Below are 11,840 nucleotides of genomic sequence, written 5' to 3'. Positions count from 1 at the left end.
AGCTATTTATGACCTTCCCTGTCCCCTCAGGTAAGCCCTGGGTTTGCAGCAAAGGTTGTTTTTTTCCAGGAGCAACAGAGGGATTTCTCAGGATGAGATTCACCTTGTGTCCTTTGTTGGATTATGGCACTTCTGAAACTTCCGGGTGGGGTTTGGGAGTGGAGGGGGTGTGTGACATTTCTGTGTACATTCCTCCTGAGGAGGCAACTTTGAGCCTGGCTTGTCAGGCCAGCTCTATAAAGGGAACGAATTGGTGATGTGTCCCAACTCCACCTCATCTCTCCATCACGTACCTAGCTGTGTGCCTCAGTAGTGTGCCCTCCAAAGCCAATCTCAGCTACGCGCTCCAGGGCTGAGACGAGCATTGCAGCCTAGGGTAGAGACCCTCACCCATCGTTCCTGTACAACAAGAATCTGTTCAGGCCTCTTCTTTGTGTCTTGTGATCACTCTTCTGCGGTTTTCTATCAGCAGGCTCTGAGTGAGTGAAACAGTAACTGTGCTTTTTTTTTTTTTCTGCGTCTCCTTTCCTACAAAAATACTGATGCAAGTTTTAGTGGTGATGGTGCTGAGAGTGCAGTAGTTCTGGATGGAGATGGGGCTGGGTGCAGAGCAGCTCTGGACAAGTTTCATCTCCTGATTGTGCACCTAAGACACCAGGGCTGCATGACTATTTTCATGTATACTTTGCTTTGAGAGGTGCTGCCTGTGTTCCCGGCCCAGGGTACCTATGGGAGCACCTGAAAGCTTCCTCATCCCTGGCATTTTTTTGCATCGACTCCTTCCAGACCTGGAACTCTTGTCTTCAGAATGAACATTGGTTTTTCCTGAGTCCTTTCCAAGCTGCCTTCGCATGCTTCCTGTTGCTTGAGCACTGCTTTATCCAGTGCCCTGAGAGAGGCTCGGTTTCAGTGTTTGCAGGCTGCAGATGCTGCGGTCCCTTCCAACTCTGATCCTTTGGGTCTGATCCTGCTGTTGAAGATCATTTACAGATGTGTCAGGCTGAACTCATAGGCCAGGGCTGGGGTTCAGGACATATTCTCACACTTGTTAATATGGAATTGGGAGGGGTTTTGTTTGAAAGCAAGTTAACTCTGTTCTCAGGAGCGAGAACCTTTTCCTCTGTAAATATTTTAGGTACATGTAAAATGACAGATTGGAAAAATGTCTATCCAGCCTCTGGTTTTTGAGCAAGACCAGCAGAATGGGAGCAAACATCGTACTAATTTTATTAGAATCTGACAAAAGCTGCCAAGTGGGATGACCACGTCTGGCTTCTGTACAAGGATAAGGGAGAAGACAGTTCCTGCTCCAAATAATTTAGTCCGAGGCCTTGACACTACAAACATTTCTATGCATAACCCTTGTTTTTCTCCTGTAAACGAATAAGAACAACCCCAGCACCTGTGTCAGTCTGTGTGCATGGCCCTCAGCACTGGACCAGCATGCACCAGATCTAGTAGAAGCAAAGGGAGAGAGTCTGACTCTCTCAGGACAGAAAAGGACTCATTTAATTTGTAGCAAAATATTAAAGGGAATTGGATTAATAAGACTTCTGTTAGTATTGTTAATGCTTGGGGGAGTGTTTTACACTTGTGATGCCGCAATGCAATCTTGTACATGCCAAGACATACACACACACACCACCCCTCTCCCCCCTCTTAAAGCCTGGGTCTTAGTTCATGGAAATTTGGGAGTTTGATGGCAGAATTAGGGCCTCGTTAGTGACTGTTGCTATGTACACTTTGGCAGCTTCTCAAATCAAATTCAAAGGCTGACAAGGTTACTTCACCTCTTACTCGTTTTGTACCCGATCCATTTCTGTAAAGCGTTTGGTTAGAGATGCGTGGGGAGAGAACCTGCTGGACCCATTATCGCTGAGATTGCGGGTGGTTTGGTGATGCTGTTACTTCTAAGTGTCCTTGAACGTAACTTGTAAAAGAGCTGCGGAGACAATTCTCAAGTGTCTGTGAAATGCCTGTATTTTGTGAGTCACGCTTAAGCCATTGTGGCTGTCTGGCTCCTTTGGGAAGAAGCAGAGAAAATGGATCTATTTACGGTCACTGTTTAGATTAGGGGGAAAGGGGGGGCTCTAGGGCAGGCTTGTGCCTATTTAGTGAAAGTGCTCTCACATATTGCTTCTCCCCTCCTCAAAGAGTTGCAGCTGGTTGGACAGAAGATGGTGAATCTGGACTGTTTGCAGATCAGCTTTCCAAGTGCACTTTATGGTCTCTGCATAAGTTTCCAGATCTGTGTCTAGGCGATACATTGCATATGTCCCAACCTTGCTCCCTTTGGAGTTTACATCATTTGTTTTTAAACTTCCAGTATATTTTCTCTTCCTCTTCCAAAAGCTGTAAGGAATTAGCTGCTAAACTAAAACAGGAGGGCAATTCTCCTGCTGATAAAGAGCCAATTTTGGCCCTAGCCACTGTTGAGTGTGGAGCCCCAGTCTATAGCACGGCTTCTAGAGCAGCTCCTGTCTTCGTCTGCCAGAGAAGTAGTGCTAACGCCTTCCGCATCGCAACACGGGCGAGGAGCCGGGATGGAAAACTCGGAGGTGAGGCTGAAGTGGCAAAACTAGAATGGCCAAAAGGAGGTTTTGACACCTTGGCCAAGGTCATCTTCCTCAACCAGGGCTCCAGCTTCACAGAGCCTTTGCAAAGGCTGTAGGAGGCTGTGACTTCCCTAGAGAGCCTGGCAGCTCCTAGTGATCTGCTGAGGCTGAATTGGGGGAAATGTGGCAATTTTGTCAGCTATTGAGGCATCGTGATGACGGATGTGATCACATGGGTCGCAGAGGGTGTGTCCCCCATCGTGGTCTTCCTCGCCTCTAGCTTCACTTTGGCACTTGTGTGGATCCAAGCGTATGTGCTGATTTGGACAATCCCCCTCTCCCCGCCCTGGCCAGCTCAGAGGGATGCCCAGTCAATGTGTGCATCCCAGCTTTTTAAAAACCTATTTGTGTGCTTCAGAGCTCTTTGCCTGTGAGCTGGGAGATGGATTCCTACTCACTCGACATCTCGGAGGCTGCAAAGCTGCTCTGAAATCATACCAGCGAGGTGCAGAAATCGGTACTACCCGAGAGCCCAGTGGGCAGAGATGCGGAGGGGTCATTTCTTTCCTTGTCAGGCTAGAAAGATGGGCTGTTGCCCATCAGCTGGGCAGGAGGGTCATGGTTTAAAGCTGATTTCCAAAAGCAAGGGTCATTGACCGTTGCTCTCAGTCAGTCCTGAACTCAGGGTAACTGAAAGGAGGAGAAAGGAGTATTATTATTTACTTCAGTACCAGGAAATCAGGATCCCCTATGGGAGCCAAGCTGCAGTTTCTATTGATTCTTTCTGGGTTTTTTTCTCTTTCTTTTTTTTTTTTTTCCCCCTCCCCACTGGCATTGCACACACAAATTCCCCTGAGGCAGCTCTGCGGATCCCAGCCTCAAACTCCCATTGCAAAACCCTGGAGAGCTTTCTAGGGTCAGGTTTCTTGGGAGTCTCAGGCCTTTAGCTTCTCCTGCTAGTCCTCTTGCTGTAATGGTCTGGCAGAGAAGCTGGTTTTCCTGAGCTGGATCAAAGCACCTCCCGTCTCTCGTGGCTGGCCTCCCTGCCTTCCTAGCAGCAAGCCTTGCACGCCCTTTCGCAGCAAGTCCCGCGCACAGCATGGGAACGCCCCGAGCGAGAGGAGATGGGGAGCAGGACAGCATCTCGTTACTAGAGATGCAAGCTCTCTAATTGCCAACATCTCAGAAATCCTGTGATCCTCCTGCCTTTAAAGCCCCGTGTTCACATCAGTAACGCTGCTCTGGGGAGTGAAGTTTGCAGATCCGCCCCAGCCCAGGCTCAGTGGTCTGCTTTTAGCACCGTGGCCCCCAAGAAAACCGAACACTTTCTGGGGTGAGGCCATTTGGGTGGGCCTTGTGGTGGGTGCACAAAGAGCTTTTTGCTTCCTGCAAACCAAATTTTCTCCCCTTTGTAAATTTTATATGTAGAACTATATATTCTGCTCTTCAGGAAACTCCTTCTTGTAAAGGATAGATTTACTCTCCTGCTGAGTTAAACAAGGGAGATGCTGGACTTCCCCTTTACCTTGGAGATTCAAACAAATGACAGGTGATTTATTTTTAGCATTATCTCTTTGTCTACAGGGAGGGGGAGGCATGTTATAAAGGCTCAGGGGTGCTGGGAAGTAAAGCTATATATGCCTATAGACTGTTTCAATGCTGAACACTATAAATTCAGTGGTGGATTGAAAAAAAAGAATGTAAATATGCACTTAATGCAGAATTTTATGGATGGTCGTAATTTAATATATTGCAAACTTTGTAAATACTTGGGAAAAGCTTGTAAAGTGTGTAAATAAATGAGATTTGTATGTAAGAAGAATAAAAAAAAGTTTTTACTTTTTGCAATTAAATACAAGTGTTAATGCACCCTTCCCCTTTCCTGATTCTTTTTTTTTTTTTTTTTCATTTTGCATGTCAGCCATTGAGGGGTTATTTAACCACTTTTTAGGGCACTTCTAAGTCGCAGTGTCATTTTAAGTGAAAAGTCAGAACACTTTTGTTTGGAAAATGTCAAAAGAAACACTTGAGAAAACGTTTTGTCAGTTTTAGCCTGGTTCTGTAAACACAGTTGATGCGACAGCTCTGCTTGTCCGTCCTTTCTTCCTTATAACAATCTCTGTCCTTCCTTCACAATTCAGCTTATTTCAGCCAAACCTTGTGGGGTAGAAGACTATAAGCTCCTCTGGAGTTCATAAAAAAAAAACGCAAGTAGAGGAGAGAAAGATCCCGCTGCTACCCAGACCATGCGTTAGACACCAGAGGAGCCACGCTGAAGACCCTCAAGCCGTGAGTCAGTAGAAAACCAGGCTTTGTTGCTTCTGCAGTGCAGAGTTTTGCCTTTCCAGAGCCCACCGGCCTGGAGCCAAACCCTTCACACCCCATCAGGTGTCGGCGTGTAGCTCCTGTCTCCTGTGCTGAGGCTGCCGGCTCCCCAGGGATGCGGCGGACGGGCCGGTCCTTGAGTGAGCAGAAGGAAAGCTGCATTCCTCATGTACTTACCTAATGCCGGCTGGACACGGGCTTGTCAGCTCCAGGGTGGGGCTTGGACCTTGTGCTGTTAATCTCGATGCTTCAGACGTTGGCTCCAGAAAGAGCCGTCGGGGCAGGTTGGGGAGTTGAGAAATGGCTCTGCACCCCCTTTGCCAGCAGCCGCGCCTGACCTTGCCAAATGCATCAGCTGTTACTCACGTTTCCCCGTGAGCCACGTGCCCTGGTTGTGACTCCTCCAGGGCTGTTTTCTCTTCCCCACGACCACTGTGTGTCCCGTTTTCCTTAATCCTTGTTGCTGCGCTATCTCCTGCGAGGCGAAGAGCTTGGAGCTTGGCCCTTCATCTCTGCATCGTGTTTGCAGAGACCCGTACATGTGTTGGGGTCTTCTCAGCACTGCCTTGTTCCTCGTAAGCCAGAGCATGGCGAGCTGGCCGACGGGAGTTGGAGGCAGTGTTGGTCCTTTCTTGTTGAGCCTTGTTTTTCCAGGTCTCTGGAGATGCGACGGCAGAGCTTTTGAGGTGTCTCGTGATGGAGACAGCTTTGCCTTGACCCAGATTCCAGTCCTGCAGTTCACCGTAGCAATAAATGGCAACCTCTGGCTTGACCAGATGAGTTGAAGATAGCCTGTCCAGATGTTAGCCTCAGACCCTGCTTGCAGAAATTGTGGGACTATTGAGAGTATGGTAGACCCTGGACCTAACGAAGGAGAAGGTAATATGCAGGGGCAGTCAGAGAGCTATTATGGCAAGGGAGGTGATCAGCGTGGTCCAAGGCAAAAGGAAAAATGGCAAAGAATTGCCTGGAGAGGGGAGAGGGGGAGGCAGAGCCGAGAGTGTGTGATTAACTTGGCTCTGCTAGCCAGAGCTGCCCACCCGCTGATCCTTTCTAATAGCCTGCGATCCCCAAAGGCAGCTCCTGGAGCAGAGCCGGGGCGGTTGCACAATCGCAGATGGGGAGGAAGAGGCTGCAGGCAGGCTGGAGGGTCTCTGCCAGAGCCTCTCCATGGCCAGGCGATTCGGGACACCTGATGTGTGGCCCCCCAGGTGTCTGCCTGGGGAGGGAGCACAGCCTGTCCCTGCAGAGCTGATGGGCTGGGTGTTCCAGCCAGCCCTGAGGGCAGCTATAGACTCTCAACTCCCCTTTTTGGGGGTAATTTCAGCTCTAGATCCTGCTCACCCTTTTCCTGATGGCACAGGGAAGGGGTGCTTACCTCTGCTTACCCACCCCCTTCCCAGCAGGCTGGGGGGGAGCCCTGGGGGTGGGGGGCTTTTTCCCCAACACAGCTGGTGCACAGACACGGGGCTGGACGAGGTGGGCTCTGACTCCTGGCTGGGGAGTTACGATGCTGCAAACTGTTCTCAGCAGTTTCATCTTGTTGCAATTGTTTCTAGAAGCAGATGTGTTTAAGGGACAGGGGAGGACCCTTGTATAAAAGTGCTTTGCCAGTTGCTTAGGGATTGTTGTTATAGTTTAGGAGAAAAGGGACCAGAGACAGAAGAGAGGACCCGTAACTGAGGGCTAAGGGGATGTCTGAGGTTTGGAGCAGCAGAAGCTTGGATGAAAAACGCCAATCCAGGGATTACGATTCAGGCACAGGGTCTGTCATGGGGAGTGGACCCTGCGCGCTCGTTGGCACCAGCCGCACTGCTGCTTCTCCATCAAGGCCGATATGTGAGATGGGTGTGTACCGCGTGGCTCCGAAACTCTTCTCTAATAAAGAAATACGTTTCCTCCCCAATCTTCAAGCTGTTGGGTGTTCCTTGCTTTTGGGAGGTGCTTTAAATCTGACTGCCAGAGCCGTGGGCTGCTAAGAGCAGAAGCTGGCTGCACGATGCTGAGCTCAGGTCTTCCTCCCGTTTTCCTGTTGCTCACAGCACTGGAGCTGAGCTGGTCCCTGAGTGATGAAGAAAAGAAGATAATTTTGGATGAGCATAATAAATACCGCTCCCAGGTCTCTCCCCCTGCTATGGATATGCTAAAGATGGTAAGTGGCTTTTATTGCAGGGGAATGTCAGAGGGTGTTTGTGTAGTGCAAGCCTCGATCTTAGTGCTAGGAGAGATTGGGGTTGTCTTTAGGGGAGGCAGAGCAATTCTTGTGTAGGGTTACAACTAGGTATCAATGGAGGGGTTCCCTAAATTGCCTCTAAAGAGATGAGTTTCCTTTCACCTATAGAGTTGTCTTTGATGGTTTCTGGAAGTTCCTAAGTGTGATCTGAGTCCCCTGATGCTCTGAGTGAGAGCGATGCAGCTCTCCCTCACACGAGTGCCCGCGGGAGCTCCTTGTGATGGGGAGGAAAGGCAGGTGAGATGTTGCCATGAGCAGGTGCCGTGGGCTGGAAGGGGAATCCTGCTCTGTGGGGCATCGCCTGGTGCGTTTTGTTTGCCTTTGCAGGTGAATAGGCTTTTATCCATAGGAGGAAACATCAATTTGAAACATGACAACCAGGTCATTCAGTTATTTGGGCTTTCCATCACTCTCCTAATCCCCACCACTACTTGTGCATGGCTGTTTTGGGGGCGAGGGATCCCCCATTTTGCTTGGGGAAGCTGAGTTGGGTGCCCACCATCATGTGTGGCTGCAGTGGGTGCAAAAACAAGCTCTTGAGTCGGTGCTGTTTTTCATTTTATTCGGACCCTTGATTTGATTAAAATTTGGCTATCGTGTTTTATGTTGCACCACATGTGATTTTTTTCTCACTGTTTGCAACACACGTGGAGGAGGAGGAGAACTGTTTATCATGGATAGCTGGAGTGCTTTGCTCTTTGACTTACAGTGTGCTTGGAGGAGACCTCCATGCTTGGCCCAAAAGTTGTCCAGGCTGAATTAAACCTTTGTGGGATGGTAAGTGGGAGCTTACTGAGCAAATGAAGCAAAAAGCTATGTTCAGGTGTAGGAGGTCTGACTAGTGACTTCAGACTCAAAGGGGACAGAGCCAGAACCCTCAACACCGCGATGCTGCAGACACCCACTGGAGCAAGGCACAGAAAACTCAGAGAAGAAGGGCTTTGGAGCCAAAGTCTTAGAGAAAGCCTGGGGGAAAGAATCTCTCAGAGTCCCTAAGTCAGTGGCAATTCTGAACCAGTGACTGCTGCTCCTGGCTGAAGTTTGATTGCAGATTGCGTGCTTTGAGATTCTCCCCTCTGTAGAGTTGCTTTATTTCTTAAATGTACAGGACCCACTCGCAGTCCAGAGCCAAAGGCTTTGTGGTTTTGGTTTTTGGTTTTGTTTTTTTTTTGATCCCCAACAAATGTTTAGCTTATGGCAGCCCTAACAATTTCTTGGTAGATGTTTTCCGTGAGAGTGTTGTCCTCACCTCCTTGCCAGGACGTTTGCTTGGGTTGTCTTCACCTCTGAGTTCACCTGCTGCCGTGGCCCCGTGCCCAGCTGAGGTCACCCCGCGCTTCCATTTGGGACACGGATCTGGTTGCTGCGGAAAGAGTTTAGGGGATGGGGGGGGAATACATAACCTAAAGCCACTTTTCTGTTTTAATGAGGCAAATCCTGCAGGTGCGAGTCTCCTGTTTATGGATCCCAGCCCAAACTGGGTTTCCAGCCATCGCTCTCAGCCTGGCTTGGGGCCATGGTGGGAGGTCAACCAACACTCTGTGCCCCCATCCAGATATTTTTATGTTTCCTTCCCCCCGGTCCCTTAGCGCTGCTGCTCAGGGACTCACCAACGTCCCCTCGACACCCCGATGGTGACATGTCCTGCATCAGGGCCATGCTCTGTCCTCCTTTGGATCCAGCCCTGGCTCTGGCCGGGAAGGTCCCCCCTTAGGACCCGCCATTTGCTGGGCTGCCTTCCAGCCCACTACAGAAGCAAAGCTGCTGTCTCCATCAAATGGCGCAAGGACGGTCCAAACAGCTGCGGCATCAGGTTCCTCGTATGCCTCCCTGCAAGCAAAACCTCTCCTCCTCCTCCTCCTGCCTACCAATGTGGCCGGTGGGCTCAGCTGGCGGTGGGGCCACTGCCGCTCCGGAGGGGGCTCTTGGCAGGCAGCCGGCCAGCCGCATCTCGGATCCAGGCAAACAGATGATGTTTCCCAGACGTGTGTGCTTCCAGGCTCTGTGCAGCTGCTCGGGGAGATGTGTCCTGCCCTCCTCCCATCCCCACCCTGGTCAAAGAGGGATGTCCCCAGGCCCCCTCCTGTGTGATCTGGTGGGAGTTTCCTCCTTTTCTCCACCCCACTTCACGGTTTCTCCACGCCGAGTTGTGGATGCTCCGTGATGATGTTAGATATGCTCTGGGTAAGGTTGTGAGGGTCGTGCTGGTGCACTGACCTTCTCCTGGTTGACCTATAAGGTGAAGTTTGGTTTGTGCTGGGACTGGCTGTGGAGCTTCCCTCTCCTGAGGACTGTGTTGGGTAGGGATTTGAATTTTACTCATGAATGGGGAAAATGTGGCCAGAGAGCCCAGGGTTCATTGGTACGTGTCCTTGTGTATGTCGGAGAGCCCAGTGTCCCTCTCTGTATGCTGACGCCAAACTCCTTTCAGAGCTGGGACGCAGAGCTGGAGGCCTTTGCTCAAGCCTACGCAGAGAAGTGCATCTGGGACCACAACAAGGAGAGGGGTCGACGGGGGGAAAACCTCTTCGCTATGGCCCCAACCCTGGACCTAGAATTTGCCGTGGAAGACTGGAACGGGGAGGAGAAGTACTACAACTTGACAACTTCCACGTGTGTCCCCGGGCAGATGTGTGGCCACTACACCCAGGTACCAGACCGCTGGGATGGAGGGATGGGGCTGTTGGGGAAGGAGCTGTACCAGAGCTCCAGCTCCTCCCAAAGTCTTTGCAAAGGGATGGGGAACCAGGTAGGAATCACAATGATACAGGGGCACCAGGGCATGGCATCAGCCATGACCAGCCTTTTGGAGAAGACCTTCTTTAAACAAGCTCCGCAGCCTTGTTTGGCTACTCAGCAGAGCGGGGTGTCAGCTTGTCTTAGGCAGAGATAGGAGGTCTGAGTGTTTCCTCACAGCTTGGGTGGGAGCGAGGAGGAGCGGAGATGATGGTGGTAAATATGAGGATGGATGGATGGATGGAGGGTTCCAGGACCAAAGCAGAGATGGTGATGCTCTACCTGGGTGGACTGTATGACAGGAAAGCTGCAGCCCTAGGTTGGGAAGGTGGCCCAAAGAGATCCTGAATGCTAAAGCAATGTGGGGGTATGGGATCCGGGGCATGCACTAAGAGATGAGTGGGGACATTGGTGTGGTGACAGTGTGGCCTTCAAGGCCAGGGGACAGGTTGCCAACAGGGTGTCTGCCTTCTCCCAAACACCTCACCTTCACCCCTGGTCTTTGCCTTAGGTGGTCTGGGCAAGCACGCATCAGATCGGCTGTGGGGCAAAGTTTTGTGAGAAGATCGACGGAATCGAAACGGAGGACATGTATCTGCTTGTGTGTAACTATTACCCACCGTAAGTCCCATGCTTCACGTGGCTTGGTGCATCTTGACGGGGTTTCTGCGCTGGATATGTCCTTCCCTCAGTCCCTATAGCAGAGCAGGATTTGGCCTTGTTCAGAAATAACAGCAAAGCGATTCCAAGAAAGACCTTTGTTATCTTGGGTTGGTCACAAAGGAAGGAAGGGTTGTCTGGTGATCCTTACCCGTGATTGTGACTGCTGAGGTCTGGTTCAGGTCCTGGCACAGACCCAGGGAGGGGCCTTCCCCCCCCGAGAGCTGCCCAAGGCTGATGTTGCGGTAGCTGAGGGTACAAACAGCAGCTCCTTGCTCTGTGCCTTGTTCTTTCCCCACCACCAGCAGTGATCACCTGGGGTGGAGAAGGACATTTGCACCGGCAGGAAGGGTTGGACGTGGGAGGAGAGGTGGGTGCCCAGTTGCAAAGCCCTGGGACTGGCCTTGGGGACCACTTGCTTCGAACTGGTGAGACCAACAAGAGTGGCCGGTTGCTGCAGACCCTTCTTAGGGGTCTTGAACAGAAAGGAGACAAAGCCACGTGTCCAAATGCCCATCGACAGCTCTGTTCTAAAGGGTGGTGAAGGATCTGGTCCATGGAGCTGTCTCCCCTGGCTTTAGCAGCCCTGGGATGAGGCCATCGAGTCAATGGCACTGACAGTCTGTGGCAGGAGACCAAGACCTATTTTTTGCATTAATGCTGAGTTTTGCCTTGGCTGGGATTTTCCAGTTGAATCAGACCCCCTCTTTTGGGACGGGTGCTTCCCCCTCTCTTCACACCTTCTTTTTCTTGGCGTCTTCTGCTTCCAGGGGTAATATGAAAGGCCGAAAGCCGTACAAGGAAGGACCCTCATGCTCGCAGTGTCCTGAGGGCAGAGTCTGTGTCAACTCCTTGTGTGGTAAGTGAAGCGAAGTGGCACGCGTCCCTTGACAGGCTGTTGGGACTCAGAGCCCTCGGTTGAGGTCCAAGGTCTGAATCTTTCTGGAGCTATCAGGAAGCCCTGGACCAGCAGTTTCAGGGCTGGATCATGAGACATCAGGTGCAATGGCAGCCCATAAGACAGGTCAGCTGAGGAGGACATCGTACTTGGGGATGTCCTCCTCAGATCATACAAGGACCTCGTACCCCCTTAGCCAGCAATTGTTGCCCCAGGAGGATGCCCTGATCCTGAGGGGTAGGAGGTGGTGTGAGGGAGGTGAGACATCTCCAGGCTGGGAACCCCAGAGTCGGGGATGGCCCAGAGTGACCTGAGAGGGGTCGGCTGCTGCTTCACCCCCCGCTGATTTCTGCTGGCCCTGCTCAGTGCTGAGGTCAGCGGAGCCCAGCCCTAATCGATGGCACTTTTCGTCTCTTACCAGAACCCACTGTAG

General features: G+C 51.2%; 1 protein-coding gene across 1 annotated transcript; it reads left to right on the top strand.

Moving 5' to 3' along the window:
- Positions 1 to 6,879: 6,879 nt before the first annotated feature.
- On the top strand, positions 6,880 to 11,836 carry PI16 (peptidase inhibitor 16; the record flags this gene model as incomplete). Its single annotated transcript, XM_009702780.1, has 5 exons — positions 6,880 to 7,032; positions 9,545 to 9,763; positions 10,361 to 10,470; positions 11,280 to 11,368; positions 11,829 to 11,836. Coding segments are annotated over exons 1-5 (579 nt in total), but the record flags the coding sequence as incomplete, so codon positions are not given.
- Positions 11,837 to 11,840: the final 4 nt, after the last annotated feature.

This window comes from Cariama cristata, unplaced genomic scaffold (genome assembly GCF_000690535.1).
Source record: "Cariama cristata isolate BGI_N322 unplaced genomic scaffold, ASM69053v1 scaffold1826, whole genome shotgun sequence".
In the NCBI taxonomy this organism is placed as follows: Eukaryota; Metazoa; Chordata; class Aves; order Cariamiformes; family Cariamidae; genus Cariama; species Cariama cristata.
Note: the sequence above shows the minus strand (reverse complement) of the source record. Positions and strands in the feature narration are given on the sequence as shown.